At 45.9% G+C, this 20,338-nt stretch overlaps 1 protein-coding gene across 1 annotated transcript in view; it reads right to left on the reverse strand.

The window, feature by feature from the left end:
- Positions 1–20,338, reverse strand: part of Clasp1 (cytoplasmic linker associated protein 1) — a 212,633-nt gene that overhangs the window by 113,616 nt on the left and 78,679 nt on the right. The window contains exons 6-8 of the mRNA XM_038349426.1: positions 20,258–20,333; positions 14,406–14,503; positions 5,675–5,742 (exon numbers count right to left, since the gene is read on the reverse strand). Of these exons, the coding sequence (XP_038205354.1) occupies positions 5,675–5,742; positions 14,406–14,503; positions 20,258–20,333 (242 nt within the window). The remainder of the gene's footprint in view (positions 1–5,674; positions 5,743–14,405; positions 14,504–20,257; positions 20,334–20,338) is intronic.

The following is a 20,338-nucleotide window of genomic DNA, read 5'->3' on the forward strand; positions in this document are numbered from 1 at the left end:
GTTTCTGTGTCCTTCTGGTCTTTAAAGGTCATCACCTCTACTACTCTGATCATCTGCAGGTTTTGTCACCCCCACTTCACTGCACCCGCAGCAACAAGTTCTTTACTTTCTAGCCACGGGTATAAGTTAACAAGGAGATTATAAATGCCCTGCATCTTTTCTTGGCTTCCCATTGGCAATAATCACACTTTGCAGTATACATCAAGTGCCTACCTCTCCCAGTGGTCATGTTGTCGGTGGTCTGGTACCAGACAGAAATGCCCTGAGTTGTTTCCACAGCAGCTAGGCATCCACAGAAGCTCCTCCCACACCGTCTTCAGGAGAGCCAGTGCTGTGACAACCACCACCTCACTCCAAAATAAAAGCCTAGATTCTCCCCCTGTGTTTTTTCACAACAGTCAGGGAGGGGACTGTCTCTGTCTTGACTCAAGATAATAAGAGTCTTCTTTGCAGCTTGTTTGGCTTTACGAACCAACTCGCTACTCCCTTAAGAAACACCCTTTCCCTATCTACTATACACCTTAAAAGCAGAAGCAATTTCAGTCCCACATGGAGACGGGGACACAGACACACGCAGCCCCTGCAGCTCACTCTGCTGAAGCTGCTCAGGCATCTCTTCAGGGCTTTTTGAGTGGGCTTCTCCTCAGCACAGTTCAACACATTTGCCAGCCAGCTAGCACATTACCCGTACGTGTGAGTATGGAAACACTTTCCTGCGACTCTGACCTCTCCAAACCTGTGAGGTGCACAGTCTAAGAAACATCAGGAGCAGAATGGGACCATTATCCAGCTGAGCCACCCAGGCAGCGCCACTGAGCCACTGCGAGCCGAGCTGACAGGAGGGCTGGCTGCCTAATAAAGGTCCGGCCTTTAAATGGACGCCTTGTCCTCGCCACACCTGGCAACAACCTCGCCTAACCGCTCAGCAGTGTTTGTTTTCAGGCTCACAGAGAGTTCTCACCTCCAACAAAGCTGAATTAGGTAACACTCTGCATGTTACTTTCAACTGTAAAAATGTAAGGAAGGCAGCAGAATGATACCCTAGGTGCGTTGTGTGTGGAACAGGTAACAGTTTTATCACTATCTGTAACATAGTGTGTGGCTTTACTTCCAAATACTTTGTCCTTTCCTTTAGCTACAGATTATGGTATTTCCAGGCATTTAATCAACATGATGCTTCCAGATCCCCTCAACGTGTTAGCTTTTCTTAGGAAACAACACCACATAAATTTTCCAACCAAATGGCCTCATGTCAATCAAATATAATTCAAGACTGTTAAGTGGCTGTAGATAAAGGACACTGCTTAGTCCATAATTAATGCTCTTTCACGCTGAGAGTCAAATTTCCTATAACTATAGCACATCTGCTTGATTAAAAAGAAAAAAAAAACTTACACAGAAAATAATTTGCCTTTTAAAAACCATAGAAGGGAAAACTGTAATTTGTTCTTCAAGGGGTTTGCTAATTATATGGAGATGGAGAAAAGAGGCATCTATACAACAACATATTTTTAACGCCCATATTTTTGCCAGACAAAGCTGAAAGCCCTTGGGTAGCCTAGCAACAAGGAGGAATCCTATGCGGACGAAGCATTCTACTTCAGCCAGCAAGTCCGTTTTGCATTGTCCCTGGGCTATTTCTCTACTGCTGATTTCAGTCACAATCATGTCACACTCACAAAGGATGGGGCCACTGGCTCAAAGGACACAATTTTAAGCAGATCAAGAAACAACCTAAGATGATCATTCTCTCTTCCTAGAGGTACTGCCCTTAACATTAGTAGGTTTGGTAAAAGTAAGTATTTATGATAATTATTTAAGACCTACACCAAAAAAAAAAAAAAAAAAAAAAAAAAAAAAGAAAAAAAAAGAAAACATTAAAGTAGGAGGGGGCTAGACAGGAAGAAGAAAGGTCCAGCAGAAAGAGGGGTAATAGAGGTCAATGGGGCGAATAAGACCACAATGGACCATGTACACACATAAAATTGTCTAAAAGTTACATAATTAATGCTTTTAAAAGAAAAGTTTGTCCAGGTGAGTGCTAATTTAGAGCTTCATTTTCTGCCTGAAATAGTACCACTGTTCACATGGAACAAAAGGAAAAGAAATAGATGGATCACTTCACCAAAGTTTAAAATTTAGATACCAAGACATAAGAAAGAAGGGACAACCCACAGAATGGAGGGGAATGGCTGCAAATTATTTTTGGGCTATGAGTCTTATAATCCAGAAGTATAGAAAGAATTCACACAGCTCAATCATGAAGACATACACAGTTTGAAAATAAGCAAAGGGGTCAGTGAGGTGGCTCAGCAGGTAAGTGTTTGCTTCCAGGCCTGGAAACTGGAGTTCGACCCTGGACTCCACGGTGAGAGGAGAGAGAGCACTGGCTCCGGAGCAGTACCGACCTCCAGCGGAGTGGAGTGCCGTGGTATGGTGTGCGCCACTCAGTGTGGCAGGTGCCTGGAGAGGAAGTGACCCCAGCACCAGTTCTGACTGCCACGTTACCACGGCAAGAGAGCTGACTCTCCCACACAGAAACACTGTAAGGTGACTGACAGGGGTCACCTTACATCAGTAGAGATCACACAGGGTAAAGTGCCGGCCACACCACTGGATTCCAGCACAGTGACTCACTTGTTCAAGATAAGGAAAACACTGGCTGTGGGATGGCTGGGATGGCAGCTGGCAGCAGATCCCAGGCAGAGGGCAACTATGAGGCAGCTGATTAGAAACAGAAACAGCTCCTATGAGAGTCCTGTGAACACTGTGTAGAAGAATTGCTAATATTTCTTACATCTATACCCTGAGGGCTGATAGGAGGCCACTGAGTGATTGCAGTTAGCATAGATGAAGAACAATGTCCTCAGGTGTACAGCACAACCCTGCAGGACACCACCAGGGATCTTGAAGCAGAAAAGAGGAAATCTGACAGGCACTTCGGCACTTCCGTACCTGTCTACTGTTCTATCACGGATTTCAACCCTTCACTAACAGAAGCTGGAGCAGCAACAGATGAAATCCCAAATTCTGGATTCTTGCAGAAGCCGAGAATGACATTTACTTTGCTGCTTTAGCAGAGAAAGACTAAACATTATCACTAGTGTATGGAACCCATGATGCCACCTACAACACTGTAGAGGGCCTGGACTGGAAAGGGAGCCTCTCCCGCTCCTAGCACTGGACAGGCCAGAGCTCCATATAAACAAGAGCAGCACTTTCAGGAGGAAATTTAACGCATATTCCAATGTCTTGAAAACTTTTTTTTAAATCACACATGTGAATTTACTTTCTAGTGGTATCCTTTTTATGTTAAAAGAAGGAAAGAAGGGAGGGAAGGAGGGAGGGAAGGAGGGAAGGAGGGAGGGAAGGAGGGAGGGGAGAGAGAAAGAGAAGAGATGGGGGGATCATTGTGGGCTGCACCAGCTCCATCTGGGCACCATGCTAAGGGTTCTACACATTATCTCACTATTCTGCAAATCTTCACAGAGTGCTTCATTTTGCAAATAAGCAAACAATTTCAAGAGTTTCCTTGCTTGCCCAGGCTGCAAAGCTGAAGAGTGGGCGAGAAGACACACAGAAAGGATACTGACACATTTCAGCTACCTGCTGGACGTCCCTCAACACTGGCTGACTTCCTACTGGGGGCATGGGCACTCGTGTTCCAGTCACAGTCACAGAAGAGCACTTGCCAAGTCCTCACACTGACTACCGGATGGTAAGTTTTCAAATCAGGAATGGCAATGGCACAGATCACTGAAAAGACACTCGTTTAGAGTCAGCTGAGGTAGTCAGGCCACAGTGAAAGAACGACAGTGCATGCCTTTACCCCGCACTGGGAAGCAGAGGTAAGGGGATTCCTGTGAGCTCCAGCCTGTCCGGTCCAGTTCCAGGATGGTGCTACACAGCAGCAGTCCGTCTCACAAAAACAAACCGCAAACCAGAATCCAGCATGATAGATGGCACTTATTGGGTAAACTCTGAACCACCTGAAAGCCTGACAGTGTAGGATTCCATTTGAATCATACACTGAGCAGCCGCGACGGCAAAACCATAGAGACAGATGGAGTGGAAAGCTTCATTTGTTGTAAGGGTGTCCGCACTCTAGTAGGGGTGATGGAGCACACAAGCAAGGCAGATGATAGTCCGTTAGCAGTTAGGAACCATGTATTCTTTCCTGCTTGAAGTTTATTCTCTGAGTCAGCAAAGGGTTCGGGAGCCGGGCCTCTCCTTCTCACCCCAGTGTACCTGCAAATGTCTTAAAAGTAAGTTTATTATTCCTTTCCCTCATTGTTATTTATACTAGTCAGCTTTCCCAAGAGAGGGAAAAGAAAATTACTGTAAGAATGAAAGCCATCCAGGAATGAATTGCCAGCAGAGTAGTGTGTGTGTGTGTGTGTGTGTGTGTGTGTGTGTGTGTGTGTCCATCGTAGTTGGTTCTGTAGAGAAAGAAAGCTGACGAGTGTATCAAACAGGGTGGGGCAGAGGCCTCAGAAAGTCCCTGACCACAGTGCTCCAGGTGGCCTCTGTATAAGATCAGGATGGAGGAAGGGGAACCGTACATCCCGTTGTTAAATTGTCCTGTGCTATTTGAGTTTACTGAGAAGCTGGCTCTGCAAGTAAGGCTGGCACCCCAACTTCAGGCCCAAGCATGAAGGTAAGCTGTTTCCACCAGAGGGTACTGCTCATCCCATGATATAGAGTGCCTGCAGCAGAAGCTCAGCCACGGGAAGCTCAGCCACAGAGAGCAGTTCTATTGGAAAGTCCAGCTGACTGCCTCAATCTCCCCAGTCAGGTTCTACGGACAACGTGAGCACCCAACTTGATGATGCCAGCTCTATCTGTTGCTATTTGTCTGTTACTTGGAAACCTCACCCAAGAGGACATCTCTCTGCCTGGGATTCTCTCTTCAGGTGGCTGTCACAAGGGGGCTTCCTTAGTAGGCTTTCTTTAACTGGATGTTCTCAGGACCTGCTTTAGGATGTTTAACTATTTATTCTTTTCCTTGGCTGCTGTACCTTTAAGAAGAACATTTAGTACAGACAATAGAGCTCCTACTGTAGATCATCTCCACACCATACACATCAGAAGAAGAGGCCAGCATGATAGCAGGGACCCGTATTTCAGGAAGTGGAAGCTGTAAGCACAGAAGTGCTCAGAATGTTCTAATCTAGCATGATGGTCAGCATGGCAGGAGTGGAGAGAACTTTCAGAAAGAAAGAATGACATCAGAATAGGGGTCTAGGCCACCTTACCAGGCCTGGGGACCATGAAACTGCAGTCTGGTTATGAGTAAGAATGGGTGTTCAATAACACCTTATTTGCATTCTAACAGAAATCAGTCTGGATGCTAAATGGACACAGACGACAGACACGGGGGAGGAAGAGGGGACAAACGCCCCAATGCGGTCAGTACAGCCCAGGCAAAGCGTCACCAGGTCTGCACCAGCAAGTCAGCGGAACGATGAGGAGAAAGAACCATCTAATGGTGTCAATGGAGGCTCTGAAACAGAGCCAGCGGTAAGCCCACTGGCCTGACAAAGTAGATAGAGAAAACCTAACTTTTAAGACCTGTAGAACCATATCAAAACATCTAGTATCCATTCAGAAATAGCAAAAGCATTATTGCCAAGCAGCTGAAGATGCAGAAATGGAGACTGGTTTCCCCACTCACCATTTGCAGACTGTATCATAGTTCCAGACTTTTGGACTTCATCAAATTTTGTAAAAATGACATTCAACCTGTTTGAAAACAAAAAATATATATATGGAATATCAATCATCACCATTTATGATTAACAAACACTATTAAGTTGACTGCTCCGACACCTTAGCTTTATTTCTGCTGCTGTGATCAAATACCCTAAGAAAAGCAAGCGAGGAGAGAAAGGGTGGATTTCAGCCCACAACTCCAGGTTACAGTCCATCCCTCTGGAGAAGTCACCCTGAAGTGGTTAGTCACCCACAGTCAACATGTTTCTAATCAGCTCACATTCATATAGACCCTACACAAGGGAGCTGGGCTGCCCACAGTGGGGAGGTTTTCTCTCTTACTAACATAGTTAAGACAAGCTACATGGCATGTTCATAGGCCACGCCAATGCAGATGGGTTCCCCTTAAGATGCTCAGGTGATCCTGAGTTGTATCAAGTTGACAATTAAAACAAACCATCAGCCACCACACCCAAAATGATCAATTATAAAAAAAAAACCCAGTTAGTAAGAATAATAGCTCCCTCAGTAACAAATAATATCCAGCAAAAATTCAACACCTAGAAATGGCTCCATCACTGGTTTAAGGCTCTTTCTAAAAGATCACACCTGGGACTCTATGGGTAACAGTGCTTGCTGCACAAGCATGAGGACCTGAGTTCAAATCCCCAGGACCAATGTTAAAAACTGATTCATGCACACACCTGTAACCACAACACTGTGAGGGGTGAGAAACAGGAGGATCACTGGGTCTCATGGCCACCAGCCTAGCTTCAGGTTCAGTGAGAAAGCCTATCTCAAAGGGAATAAGGTGAGTGACGGTGGCAGAGCAGGACACCCGGTGTGTTCACACACACACACACACACACACACACACACACACACACACACACACTGGAAAACTTTTTTTAGTTTGTTTTAAAAGTTCATATTTCTCCTACTTCTTTTGAAGCAGACGGCCAGTTACTTTGGATAAAGTCTTTCGCACTACAGGCTTTCTCTGACTTGTACTTAGTTCCAAATGTTATAAATAACTCCTAAAAACAAATGCGACTGAACACGCTTCAGCTTAAGAAATCTACATGGCACTTCTAATAACAGATCATCCCACCTTGGCATTTAAGTGTAAGCACAACTGCTGGTGCGTCAAAACACTCTACCCTAGCTGGCACCAAACCATGAGAAAGGACCAGCGATGTAGCATCACCTCTCAGCAAAGCCGGAGGCTTCCCAAGCACAAGCGCTCGCTCGCTCGCTCGCTCTCTGCTGTGAGACGAACACTGCCACTTCCAAGCACCACACTCTGCTGCCGCCCACTTCCGGGACGGGCTAGTCACAGTGCTCTGTCCTCCCACCCTGCCTTTGAGAGCAGACATTTCACACGCACGTCTTTTCTTAACCAGAAAGCAAACTCCTTGGAGGCTAAGATGGAAACCATGTTCTCTTGGTAACAATGCAGAGGGTCACCTGTGAGAGTCACATCATGGTATCACAGAGCCAGGCTTCTGCCTTCTCTGCAGCACTGAATGTGTCTCATCGTCTGGACTTAATTCATTCATTTACTCAGTCACGCAACAGGCGCTCGCAGGCCCATTCCATGCCTGGCTCAGAGCTGACTGGACGATGAACAGGAAGGAAGGCTGCTTCCCTCTAACGCTTAAAGCCAAAGCAACAGGCAGGCCAAGAACACCACTGGCAAACGAAGGGGTGAACCTGCCTTTTACAGTGCTTCACCCCTTCCATCGCACAGGGAAGATCGATAATCTTTTCGAGGCTCCCAGGGCCAGATACAGCTTCAGAATCCTTTCCGAATTTACTCTCGACCACCACTACTCACAAATCAAAGTGGAGATGGAAATAAAAGTCCAATTACCAACTCGGGGTCAGACATGAGTAACACTGTAACTCACATTCAAATCCAGTAGCTACCAAAAATCTGGAAAGATGGCTTAATGATAGTTCGCAAGATGTTTCCATCACCTTCCCTTCTAAAGCAACAAAGATCTTGAATGGATGGACAAGCCCATAAATAGGCTCACTGCGCAGGTTGCCAGGGTGTGCCCTGACTTGGGTACCACTTTATTGTGTCACAACCACACCCTCTGCCATGACAGGAACATGCCAGCAGGTTTACAAGTTAGGGCAGAGGTATCGTCTCTGAAGTTTCTGAAGGAGGGCGAATATTACGTTCCTGGGACAGTCCCAGGTACCAATGGCACTTGTGAAAACAGTGCTTTAAGATCTCTCCAAGGGGTGAGGTCTACACACTGTGGTGGCCTTAACAACCATGCAGGACAACATTAACAGAAACACCACCATTCCTGGTACCTGTCTTCACTTGGAATTCTCCCGGGCAGGATGCCCTCCCCACACTGTCACATTCCGAGTTAACTAACTCCCTCACTTTTTGCTCAGCAGTGGCTCATCAGGGCTCCTATGGTTACACCTTAGAGACCTGCAACCTGGTTGTGGGCAGCTGACACCAACAGAGCCCATCTCGGGCGTGGAAGTACTGACCACATCCATTATTAGCTTCAACCACAGCAACTGAAGAGGTCTCTCATGGAAAACATCAACTGGCACAAATACAGACAGGTGAGTCCCAGGTTTATCCGAGCCCCATTTCTGTTGTGGAGATAGACACCCTGACGAGAAGCAGCTCAGGAGAGAGACTTTATTCTAGCTCACAGCTCCAGGTACCGCTCATCACAGCAGGGACGTCAGGGCAGCAGGATCTCAGTCACATCCAGTCAAGACCAGAGAGAAGTGATGCCTGTGTGCCCGCTTGTGCTCAGCTGGATTGCTCCACGCTTACACAGCTCAGGATCCCCAGGCATAAGGAGTAGTGACACTCAGCGTGGGGTGGGTTGTCCCACAGAAGCCACAGGCCAAGCCAATGCAGACACCTGTCCCCGGGTGGTTCGAGGCTGGGTCGAGTTGACAAGTCACACTGACCTCACCTCGGAAGCTATCAAATGGTTTTATTTTTTTTTTAATCTTTAGATTTCAATTTAACATCTTGTGGTTTGTGGTATGCCTCAGTGGTAAAGTACAGATTACCATACATGTAGCCTTGATTAAACTACCCTCAAAAAAGGAGAAAATAATTTCTTTACTAGTTTGACAAATCATCACTATCATTTTGCCCTAGTTTTACTGAATTTAAATATTTACGTTAAATTCAACCCAGACAGTTTATTGTACTATAAGATTTATGTTTAAATCTTGGCTAGGAATTTTTAATAATGTAAAATATAAATTTTAAGTCATTCCCAAGAAACAAACCCTGAGAATCTGTCAACAAATTTCATCCAAACACCAAAAGCTTCTCTTGCTCAGCTTAAGTCTTCCCTCCTGAACAAGGGTACCAAAGTTTCTAATTGGGGCCGGTGAGATGCTCAGTCAGTAATAGAGATTGCTGGCAAGTCTGACAACCCAAGTTTGATTGCCAGAACCCGTAAGGTGAAGAAGAGAACCAACTCCCACAGTCTGTCCTCTGCACACCCCATGCATACTGTCTATGTATGCACATCTTCCACAGATACCTACCAACCTATTTCTGCCGTTCCTCACTTTCTCTCATACACACAAGTAAGTGTGTGTGTGTGTGTGTGTGTGTGTGTGTGTGTGTGTGTTTGAGGAAAAGAAGCAGGTATTCAAAACCTCAACCTCAGTCAGGCAGATGTCGGCCTTTAATCCCAGCACTACAGAAGGACAGGCCAGCCTAGTCTACATGATGAGCGCCAGGCCAGTCAGAGCAGCACAAACAAACACATAAAGATATAAAAGCCCAAACCTAAAGGATGGAAGAGACTAAAAGAGAATCAAAATGTAAAAGTTGTCCCCGGACTGAGGAGATGACTCCGCGGTTACAGTGGTTGCCCCTGAACATGAGGCCCAGAGTTCGGATCCCCAGTACTCGTATACACGCTGTGCAGGTGAGATGGCTCTTGGGTAACCCCAGTCTCAGAAAGCAGAGACAAGGGATCTGAGTTTGAGAGACTTTAGCTCAATAAATAAGGCGGGAAAGTAACTGACGATGGTTCCTGACAACAACCTTGGGCCTCCACATGGATGCTGGCTGTTTTTATACCAACCAGACACAAGTTACAGTCATCTGAGACGAGGGAGCCTCAACTGAGAAACTATCTCCCTAAGATCCAGCTGTAAGGCATTTTCTTAATTAGTGACTGATGGGGGAGGGCCCGGCCCCGGCCCATGGTTGGCAGTGCCATCCCTGGGCTCATGGTCAAAGGTTCTATATGAAAGCAGGCTGAGCAAGCCATGAAGAGCAAGCAGTAAACAGCCCTCTGCGGTGGCCTCTGCATCAGCTCCTGCCCCCTGGTTCTTTCCTGCTTGAGCTCCTGTCCTGACTCCCTCAGTGAGGAACAGCGATGAGGAAGCGAAAGCCAAATTAACCCTTTCCTCCCAAGGTATTTTGGTTATGGTGTCTCATCAAGCAATAGCAAAAGTGACTAAGACAACATGTATACGTACACATGTGCCCACACACGAGTCCATACATGAGCAAAAAAATGCACTTACACGCATATGAACCCATTCATACACACTCACAGTGTAAGTCGTCAGCCACAGCCTTACTTGATTTCCCAGAACCCACATAAAGTAGACGGACATCGTCTAGGATTGCCCTCTGGCCTCTACATGTGTGCCATGGCATACACCTACCACCATACATACAAAATAAATGGGATTTTAAAATTAGAGCACTTTCATTCCCATCTGACTAGTGCACATACACCCCAGGGTCCTGGAGTAGGCTCCACCCACCTGTTTACAGCAGGCGTGCATTAAGGTCACACCAAGGCAAATGACTCCTATACTCTATTTCAGTACACCGTGCCACATCCCTAGTACCCAGGACTTCAGAAACTCTTCCATGAAACAGCAGAGAAAATGAAGAGGTCAAGTCCAAACAAATGAGTCTTGGCTCTGATTCATTACTGTGTGATCTCTCAACAGTTTGAGAATCTGGACCCCTGCAGTTTCTTGGAACATAGGGATAGACTTAGGGAGTTGTGCCCACTAGGATCATCAAAATAATAGAAAATCAATTGTTACAGTATATTTTCTAATTCTATCTCTAATGAGCCATTTCTAGCTCGTTTCTTGGCCTATAAGGTGCTGTTTCTCTCGCATCAGTTCATACACTGAAGGACACGCTCCTTTTGAGGATGTAGTCCCCGGGTGTTTTCTGCTGTTTGGAGGCAGGCACGCATTCGACAGCTTCATTCACTAAGCCAAACCACAAACGATGAATGCTGAATGCCTCAATACCAATGCCTTTGAAAGGTGTAATGTTTTGAGTAAGAACTGCCCCTCTAGGCTCATATTTGAATACTTGCTCCCCAGTTACCAGAAGTGTTTGGAAAGGATTAGAGCAGTGGTTCTCAACCTTCCTAATACTACAACCCTTTAATGCTGTTCCTCCTGTTGTGGGGACCCCCAACCATACCACTATTTTCATTGCTACTTCATAACTGTAGTTTTGCTACTGCTATGAATGTAATGTAAATATCTATGTTCTCTGATGGCCTTAGATGACCCGTGAAAGGGTCATTTGACGCCCCCCTCAAAGTGGTTGCAACAAACAGGTTGAGAAACACTGCATTAGAAGGTGTGGCCTTGGAGGAAGAGTTGTCAGTGGGGATGGACTTGAGATTTCAAAAGCCCATGCCACTCCCAGTCAACTCTGCAAATGTGAGCTCTCAGCTGCTGCTCCGCTCCACGCCTTCCTGCCTGCTGCCATGCTGCCCAGCTATGATGGTCATTGAAGTAACCCTCTGGACCCACACGCCCCAATTAAATGCTTTCTTCTGTAGGTTGCTCTGCTCACGGTGGTGGTCCGAAAGAAAATGGCACCCATAGGCTTATAGGGAGCGGCACAATTAGGAGGTGTGGCCTTGTAGGAATAGGTGCAGCCTTGCTAGAAAAAGTGTGTCACTGGGGGTAGGCTGCTCAAGCCAGACCCATCTCTCTTCCTGCTGACACAGATGTAGAATTCTCAGCTCCTTCTCCAGCACCATGTCTGCCTGTGTAACACCACACTTTCTGCCACAATGATAATGGAGCAAACCCCTGAACTGTAAGTCAGCCCCAACTGAATGTTTTCCTTTATAAGAGACAAGAGCTGGAATGGCCATGGTGTCTCTTCACAGCAGTAGAAACCCTTACTAAGGTACTCATGGTGTTTTGTCACAGCAATTGAAAAGTAACTAAGACAGAAGTTGGTCCAGGGAATGGGCCAATACTGTGACAGGCTTGACCATGCTGAGTTTGTTAGTGGGTTTTTTTTTTGGGGGGGGGGGGTGTGGAAGACTGTGGAACTTTGGACTAGGAAAGTGGTTGAATGCTGTTAGCAGAGCTTAGTGGGTCATTCTAGAAAGAGCCTGGAAGACAGTAATGCTGAGAGCAATGTGGACTAAGGAAGCCTGGCTCAAGGTATTTCATGTAATAACGTTAACTAGACACAATTCTTCTGATATACAAAGAATGTGCTTTTTTCCCCCATCCTAAAAATCTGCCTGAGGCTTAACTGAAGAGTTTTGGATTAATTTGTTGGCAGAGGAGATTTCGATACAGCCTAATGTTGACTGTGTCCTATGGTTATCAGTGATCACTCTTACCTATTGTTGACTGTGTTCTGTGGTTATCAGTGATCACTCTTACACAGATCTACAATGAAAAAGACCAAGTGGGCAAAAAAAAAAAAAAAAAAAGAAAGAAAAGAAAAAGAAAAAAAATACACAGTTTGAAGAGAAAAAGAGCACCAGGAAATTTAACGTTTAAAACCTTGGCTGGTGCTGAAAGGGATAAGGGAAACGGCATAAAGGGAATGAAGTCCTCACGGCGAAATGCCCGTCGAGCTGATGGGGAAAGGGCCTGAAGAAGCATCCGCTGCTGCTAAAGAGCAACAGCAAATCTAATTCAAGGAGGGGACAACAATCCCAGAAGGCAGCAGAACTCCACGGCTCTGGCCACGAGGATCTGGTGTTGAGTCATGAAGGCTACAGGAGTAAGGGAGTAATGGAGTCTTCCTCCGGGATTAATGAAAGCCACAGAGGCCAGGCCTGTGGCAGCAGAGTCCCTACATGGAGGCCTAGAGAGGGCACTGTATGATTCTGTGAAAGTGGAGCAAAGATCGCACTGGAGACCTGAAGATGCTAGAGCCATGCGGTATCTGCCAAGGAGAGCTGCCAATACGGAGTAGAACCAGCCCAAGAGAGAGAAGTGTGCTGCAGTCAGACAAGCCTTCTGACATTAGAAGTAAGCCTGCAAGACTTAGAGCTTGCTCTCCTGGTTTTCTCTCTTGCTTTGGCCCAGCATTTCCTCACTATGCCCCTTCCCTCCTTTTTGGAATTGTAATATATATTCTGGGCCATTATGTGATAGAGGCATATAACAAGCTTTTTGTTTTACAGGGGTTTACAATTGAGAGATTGTCTTGAATCTTAGAAAAGGCTTTGGACTTTTAAACTGCACTTGGCCTATGAAAGACTATGTGGATGTTACAGTTGGATGAAATGTGTTTTGCATTATGATATGGCTACCCGCCTACTGGGGACAGAGAATGGAATACAGCTGTTTGAATGAGAACAGCCTCTAGAGGCTCATTTTTGAATGCTTGGTTCCCAGTTGTTTAGAAGGTGTGGCCTTGGAGGATGTGTTGTCCACTGTGTGTCTGTGTGTGCGTGTGTGCGCGCGCACCAGCCTACCTCTCTGCCTGGTTTGTGGATCAGATGTAATCTCTTAATTAATACTCCCGCATCATGCCTACCTGCTTGCAACTATGTTCCCCAATGTGATGATCATGGACTCTAACCCCCGGGAACCATGAGCCCCAATAAAACACTTTTTTTTAATAAACTGCCTTGGTGATACCGCTTGGTCACAGCAACAGAACAGTAACTTAGACAGGTATAGAACGAGGCCAGATGCTGGCATGAGTCACCTGAGGTGAGTGACAGGGCTGAGGGTGACAAGGGAGGGAGCTGTGAAAGCCCGAGATCAACCTTGGGTGCCATTCCTTGGGTGTCAACCGCTTTTCTTTCTGAGACGGAGTCTCACTGGCCTAGAGTTCTTCAGTTCAGCTAGGCTGGCTGATTAGGGAGCTCTAGGATCTTTCTGTCTCCATCTCCCCAGTGCTGAGACTACAAGCACGTGCCACCACATCCAACTTTTTAAAAGTGAGGTTTGAGGCTCAAACCTAAGCACTCACGCTTACCAGGGAAGCACTTTCCTGAGCTGTCTCCCCAGCCCCAAGTCTTATTTTTGAGGGAATAAGATAAAAGGCTTCCATTGATGTCTGGTGTGAAGAAGACTTCTGGCCACCAGCCTCATAACTATGCATTCTTGGAATAAAATTACCACATCAAAAATAAGAGCATGAACCAACAGTAAACTTGAAAACAAGCAGGGGAAGAGGTGGAGAAAAAGTACTACCAACAAACATATACAGAATAAATACAAGTTTAAATAAAAATTTCTAAGGGCCAGCAGGTAAAGACACTTGCTGTCAGTACTGATAATTTGAGTTCAATCTCCAGTGCTCACACAGCACTATTCCTGTAAGTTGTCCTCTGACAACATGAAACAATGATCCCCATACACAGAGACACAAATAAATACATTTAAGAAAATTTAAGTGGAAAAAAGAGAAAGCGAGCACTCACCGGGACTGTGGCAGCCCTTTCTTACTGAGGTCTGCCCGCACACGTTCGCCTACATGTCTGTAAATCTCCACCAGACTGTTTATTGCTGCATCTCTAACCTAGACATAAAAGAAGAGATCTTACAGGTGCTTCATGTCACTCCCCAGTTATTCCAAACAGAAGCTAAACAGTCTACATGCCACCCCAATTTATACCAGCCTACCAGCACATACAATCCCCAGACAGGCCAGACTGAGCAAGGGCACATCTTGCTCATAAAACAATCCCAAATCATAGAAACCCAAATTGTAGAAAAAGACCCCAGCTTTTTATACAGACTCCCAAGTCCTCCCTATTCTTTAACATTGTGATTAGGAAAACAGAATATTTAAAAAAAAAACACACACACATCAAACTAGGCTACAAGTAAAGCATCAGATATGAGGTGGTGTGAAGAGCATGCCCCCACCCCCCACAGACTAGTTGAACAGTCTGGCAAGGATTAAGGGATGTGGCCTTGTTGGAGGAGGTGTGCCCTTGTGGGTAGGTTGAGGTTTCAAAAGCCTATACCAGTCCCAGGTAACTCTCTCTCTGCCTCATGCTTGTGGATCAAGATGTGAGTCTCAGCTCTAGCACCATGCCTGATGCTGCCACGCTCCCTGCCATGATGGTCATGGATTCTAACCTTCTGAACCTGTAATCCCTACATACACAGACTCTTTTATAAGTTGCCTTGGTCATGGTAACTAAGACAGTGTCTAAGTAGATCACATACAGCATCAGCTTCATGTGTAAGAAAAGTAACTGAGAAATAATGTACTGTAAGGGCCCACATCCAAGGGACTTACAATACTAAAACGAGCTAACACAACACAAATGCTACTTTAAATAGGAGTCAGGATGTAATCAATGTCCAAAACTAAAGATCACAGCAGAAAGGTCTGATCAGGACTGCTGGGTAAAAAGCTGGCCCTGTAGGCATGAGGACCCAGTGAACCCTAGAACTCATGTTAAAAAGCCAGGTGGGCACACTTATAATCTCAGCACCGGAAAAGCAGGGACAGAAGGATCCTGGGGTTCAATGATCATCTAGCAGAGCCTACATGCTGAATTCTAAGGCAATGAGACTCTCAAAAACCAAGTTGGACAGGGCCTGAAGAATGATATCAAAGTTGTCCTCTGGCTTCCACATGCATATGAATGTGTGTACATGTGTACACACATGCACATACACACACACACACACACACACACACTCCTACAAAAAGAGAAGGTGGAGAGGAGGAAGAGAGGAGTCATATCAGTGTTCAGAAGAGTAAGATTTCGCCAGGTCCAGCCAGAAGCGTGGAACCAAGTAAGACCCTGCTGCTCAAAGGTAGGAGGCACTGTGGCCCTCACGAGCTGCAGGTACATCATCTGGCCAGACACAAGTGCCTGCGGCACAGGCAGTGAAATCAGGAGTAAAAGACAGGATGGATGTGTTTTCTTAGGGAAGCCTCATTATGGAACATACATTAAATACCAATGTATTGATGCTAAATTTCTTTACTATAAAAATGCATGTGAGGTCATTAAGATGTCTCAGCAGGAGAAGCTGCTTGGTACCAACTAAGCCTGACAACCTGAGTTTGATCCCCAGATCTGAAGCACAAGGATCGGCCTCCACAAAGTTGCCCTTTGACCCCCACATATGCCTCTTTACAGATATACATGTTTATTTTAAAAAATGTGTGGTTATATGAGAAGATACATTTGCTATTATATGAAACACTGAACTTTCTGGAGTAAAAATATTATGTCTGTGTGTTATTTCCAAAAGGTTCAGAGAATAAATACATGTTTTCAAGTACATGGCGCACAAGCAGACGTAAAATAGATCTGCCAGGGCTAGCTGACAGACACAAGTGCTCACAAAAGTTCTTTGGGCTTTTCTGTGAGTGTACAATTTTGCACACAAAAAGAAAATAATAAATTGTAATACAGAACGGCATAAAGGCCAGGTAGGAAGTGACAGGGAGGCAACAGGGTTTCAGGTTTGGTCTGCAGAAATGAAACCAAAATATGAAGGTGTTGTGGGACATTTGTTTACACTGTGTGAAGATGTGTCATTGTGACTAGTTTAATAAAGAGCCGAATGGGGACTAACTAGGCAGGAAAGGATAGGCGGGATTTCCGGGGACAGAAAGAAAGAAGATGAATCTAAAAACGTGGAGACACCAGTGAGGTGTGGAACAAGTCAGACATGGTACAGAGGAGAGCTAACTGAACCATGTGGCAAACACAGATTAACAAAAGCAGACTAATTAAGTTAGAAGAGCTAGTTAGGGACAAGCCTAAGCTAAAGGCCAAGCTTTTGTAATTAATAAGTCTCCATGTCATTACTGGGAAGGAAAGTACCACAAGAAAGCTTACTACATAAAGGAGGAAGGAAGGGGGGGGAAAGGCGACAGTTTCTAGCCCTGTTTGACCTCGTCTCACATGACAGGTAACAAGATCCATAAACCCTCTCGTACTAATACATCTTGTCTTTTCAATCACATGCCACATTCACCAAAAGGCAAGTGCTGAATCCCTTAAGTCCCAAGACAGGGACAGGACCTCTAAGAAGGTAAAGTTTGGAGCGAGGGCTGTAGAGATGGTTGAGAACCTGTACCCTTGCAGAGGACCTGAGTTCAGTTCCCAACACCCATGTCAGGAGCTCACAACTGCCTGTAATCTCAGCTCCATACAATCCAACAGCCTTACTAGACTTCTCAGGCGCCCGTACTCACATGCGCACACACCCACACATAGACAAGCACACATGCACATAAATGAAAGTTAATCTTTTTGTAAAGTGTTAGGCATGGAGGTCAGTGGTGAAACAGTGGGTGGCTGAGCTGCCTGGCGGAGTGAGGCGCATATATTCCTGTAAGATGCAGTCTGCATGCAAAGTGAGGTTACTTCAAAGGCAGATGTGGGGGCAGGGGCTGGAGCTCCAGGGTCGAAGGTTTGTCTCTATGTGTCAGGCCCCAGTCTTAATCTCTAGCACTGCCAAAGAAAGGACTCTGAAGGCAGGTACAGCCGTGGGGATTGTTTTCAGTGTTTAGTAGAGAATCCTCAGCCTAGAAATCCTGCCTACTACAGGGAATGCAAGTTGCCCTGAAGTGCCAGCCTCATTTTCCACATGATAGGAAATGGAGATAAACAAAAATAAAGAAGTAATAAGCATTTTCTTATTAAAGGCCTATGGATCAAACCACTGTAGCAGGCTATACCTGAGAGCCATACAGCACAAGTACTGATCAGATTCGGGGCAGAAAGAGGTAATCTGAGGTTTGGTTTGTTAACACAACTTCACACTTCCCATCTTTTAAAAAAAAATGTTTAACTCACTTGTTTTATTTTTAGTTTTTCAAGTTTACATGTATTCATGTTTTGCCTTACATGTATGTATATGCATTTTGTGTGTGCCTGGATCCCTTAGAGATCACAATAAGGCACTGATCACCCAGGACTGGAGTTATGGACAGTTGTGAGCTGCCACGTGAGTGTCTGGAATCAAGCTCGGGTTCTCTGTAAGAGCAGAGAGTATTCCTAATTTTTGTTTTTGAGACAGAGTCTCACTGTGCAGTCTGGCTGACCTGGAACTCACTATGTAGACCAGGCTGTCCCTAAACTCTGAGATCCACCTGTCTCTGCCTCCCAAGCGCTGAGACTCTGGGAATGTGCCATCGCACCTGGCACCTCCTGGTTTTTGTTTAAACTTGTACACTCTAACAGTTATCTAGAGCAGCTACACAGTCCCGTTAAAGGACTTTCCTTCACGTTTATGTTGCATCGCTGCTACTACTACTGAGAACCAGCCAGAAGTGCCTGACTTCGGGTAAAGAACTATCTTTTCGTACAAGGAAGCATTGTATTCTCTAACCAGGTATGTGCAAAGTACATCCATACTGTGAAGACACTAAGATACCAGTACAATAAAGTATTTCACATATTTAAAACAATACATGCCGGACAGTGGTGGCGCATGCCTTTAATCCAAGCACCTAGGATGCAGAGGCAGGTGGATCTCTGAGTTCGAGGGCAGCCTGGTCTACAGAATGAGTTCCAGGACAATCAAGGCTACACAGAGAAACCCTGTCTTGAAACACAAAACAAAACAAACAAATAAATAAAACACTAAATTAGGGTATCTCAAAAACCCAGCAGATGTGGCAGGTGTGAGATTTCTGCAAATGACAATGCCCATCTCAGGCTAAGCAGACTGCTAACAAGCTGGGCCCAACAGTGATACCAAAGACTAAGAACAGTCGCTCTCCAAAGCTCTGACCTGAACAAGGGACTTGGAATCAAGGAGCAGGGCTATGTGAGAAAAGACGGCCCCCAACCTTGTCATAGTTCAGGGCAGTATTGGGTCCTGTGAGCTGTGCTTGCTAACTGAGCTCCCCTGGTGGAAAACTTCAGCAGTAAAAACCTGGGAGGAAGCAGAAGAACTTTGAGGCTCATCTGAATAGCTTTAGAGGGAACAAAAACATCACTTTCAAATCTATAAACTGGGACCTGAGCTTCTGAGCAGGAAACGCTGATATTAGTTACTCCCACAGCACACAGCAGAAGGTCCTGAGTGGGTGAGGTGGTCCTTCCACATCTCTCCTCTAAACACCATCCAGGACCAATGCACAGCAATGCTACAGCATCCGCTGCGGGGAAGGATGGTGCTCTGCAGAATCCTGCTGGGTATCACTGTGCCCCACATGGTGCGGCCAGTGTCGGGTGTCTCTCCTATCATCTGGAAGATGATGCCCACTCCAGTTAGAAAAATATATTGTGTACTATATGCCTGCCAACTTAGCATCTTCCCCACCTAGACCTGTGAGTCTGCCTTCCCCATGAGCCTGCCTTTACTATGAGCTTCCCTTCCCTGTAAGCCTGCTTTCCCTGTGAGTTCCCTTTTCCTGTGAGTCTGCCTTCCCTGTGAGTCTGCCTTCCCTGTGAGTTTCCCCTCCCTGCGAGCCTGCCTTCCCTGTGAGCCTGCCTTCCTTGTGAGCCTGCCTTCCCTGAGAGCTTCTCTTCCCTTTGAGCTTCCCTTCCCTGTGAGCAGCCTTAGTTCTGTGGACCTAGTCCTGTGAAATTGTCTTATTCTGTGTGCATGCCTTGCTGGGGTAGCTGTTTGGGTTTCTCCACAAACCAGACAGCAGGCAGTGAGCGATGAGTGCTGTCGTGCTGGAAGGTGTGTCTAGCCTGCTCCGTCTCTCAAGCACAGTGCACACAGATCCAAGGCCACCCACAGGTCCACCATCAATACCCTATCACCTGCCAGCTTAATGACAGACAACCTCAAGTAGGTGCCATATAATGACACTGACATCTCCAAATGGGACTTCTGTAAGGGAGTTCTGCAGAAACAAGGCTAAAGGCCTACTGGTGAGAAGGAAAGGCAAAAGCACCAAAATTGTTCTGAAAAACTGTTGAGGCCATTTTAGGTTTTGCTTTGTTTCATTTTATAGGTTTTATTTTATGCATAAGTGTTTTGTTCCTATGTATATCAGGGCACCACAGTGTAACGGGTGGTTGTGAGCCACCATGAGGGACTAGGACTCGAACCCACTGCAAGAACAACACACACTCTTAGCCTTCTCTCCAGCCTCTGTGGTCACTTATAACTGGCAGACTATACAGTATGACTTGGTGCCCAGCAATCCCTGTGATTTCTCAGTACAGGAGAGGGTAGAGTGGCCACTACATTAGCTAAGATGTTTTATGCATGTTAGTGGATAGCTAATCTCTTACACCAGAGTCAGAGCTCCCCAGAGGTAAGTCCGCCCACCTGCCACACACACAGATACCACAGTGCACCTTCACAGGCTGCAAGTCTTCTTTCCACTCACCTGGCTGTTGGGGTCTCCCAATAAGTTACATATATGTGGCACAATCTTGCTTAGTGTTAGAGTCTGTGCCCCAGAGCTGGA

The sequence above is a fragment of the Arvicola amphibius genome, chromosome 12, assembly GCF_903992535.2.
Source record: "Arvicola amphibius chromosome 12, mArvAmp1.2, whole genome shotgun sequence".
Taxonomy (NCBI): domain Eukaryota; kingdom Metazoa; phylum Chordata; class Mammalia; order Rodentia; family Cricetidae; genus Arvicola; species Arvicola amphibius.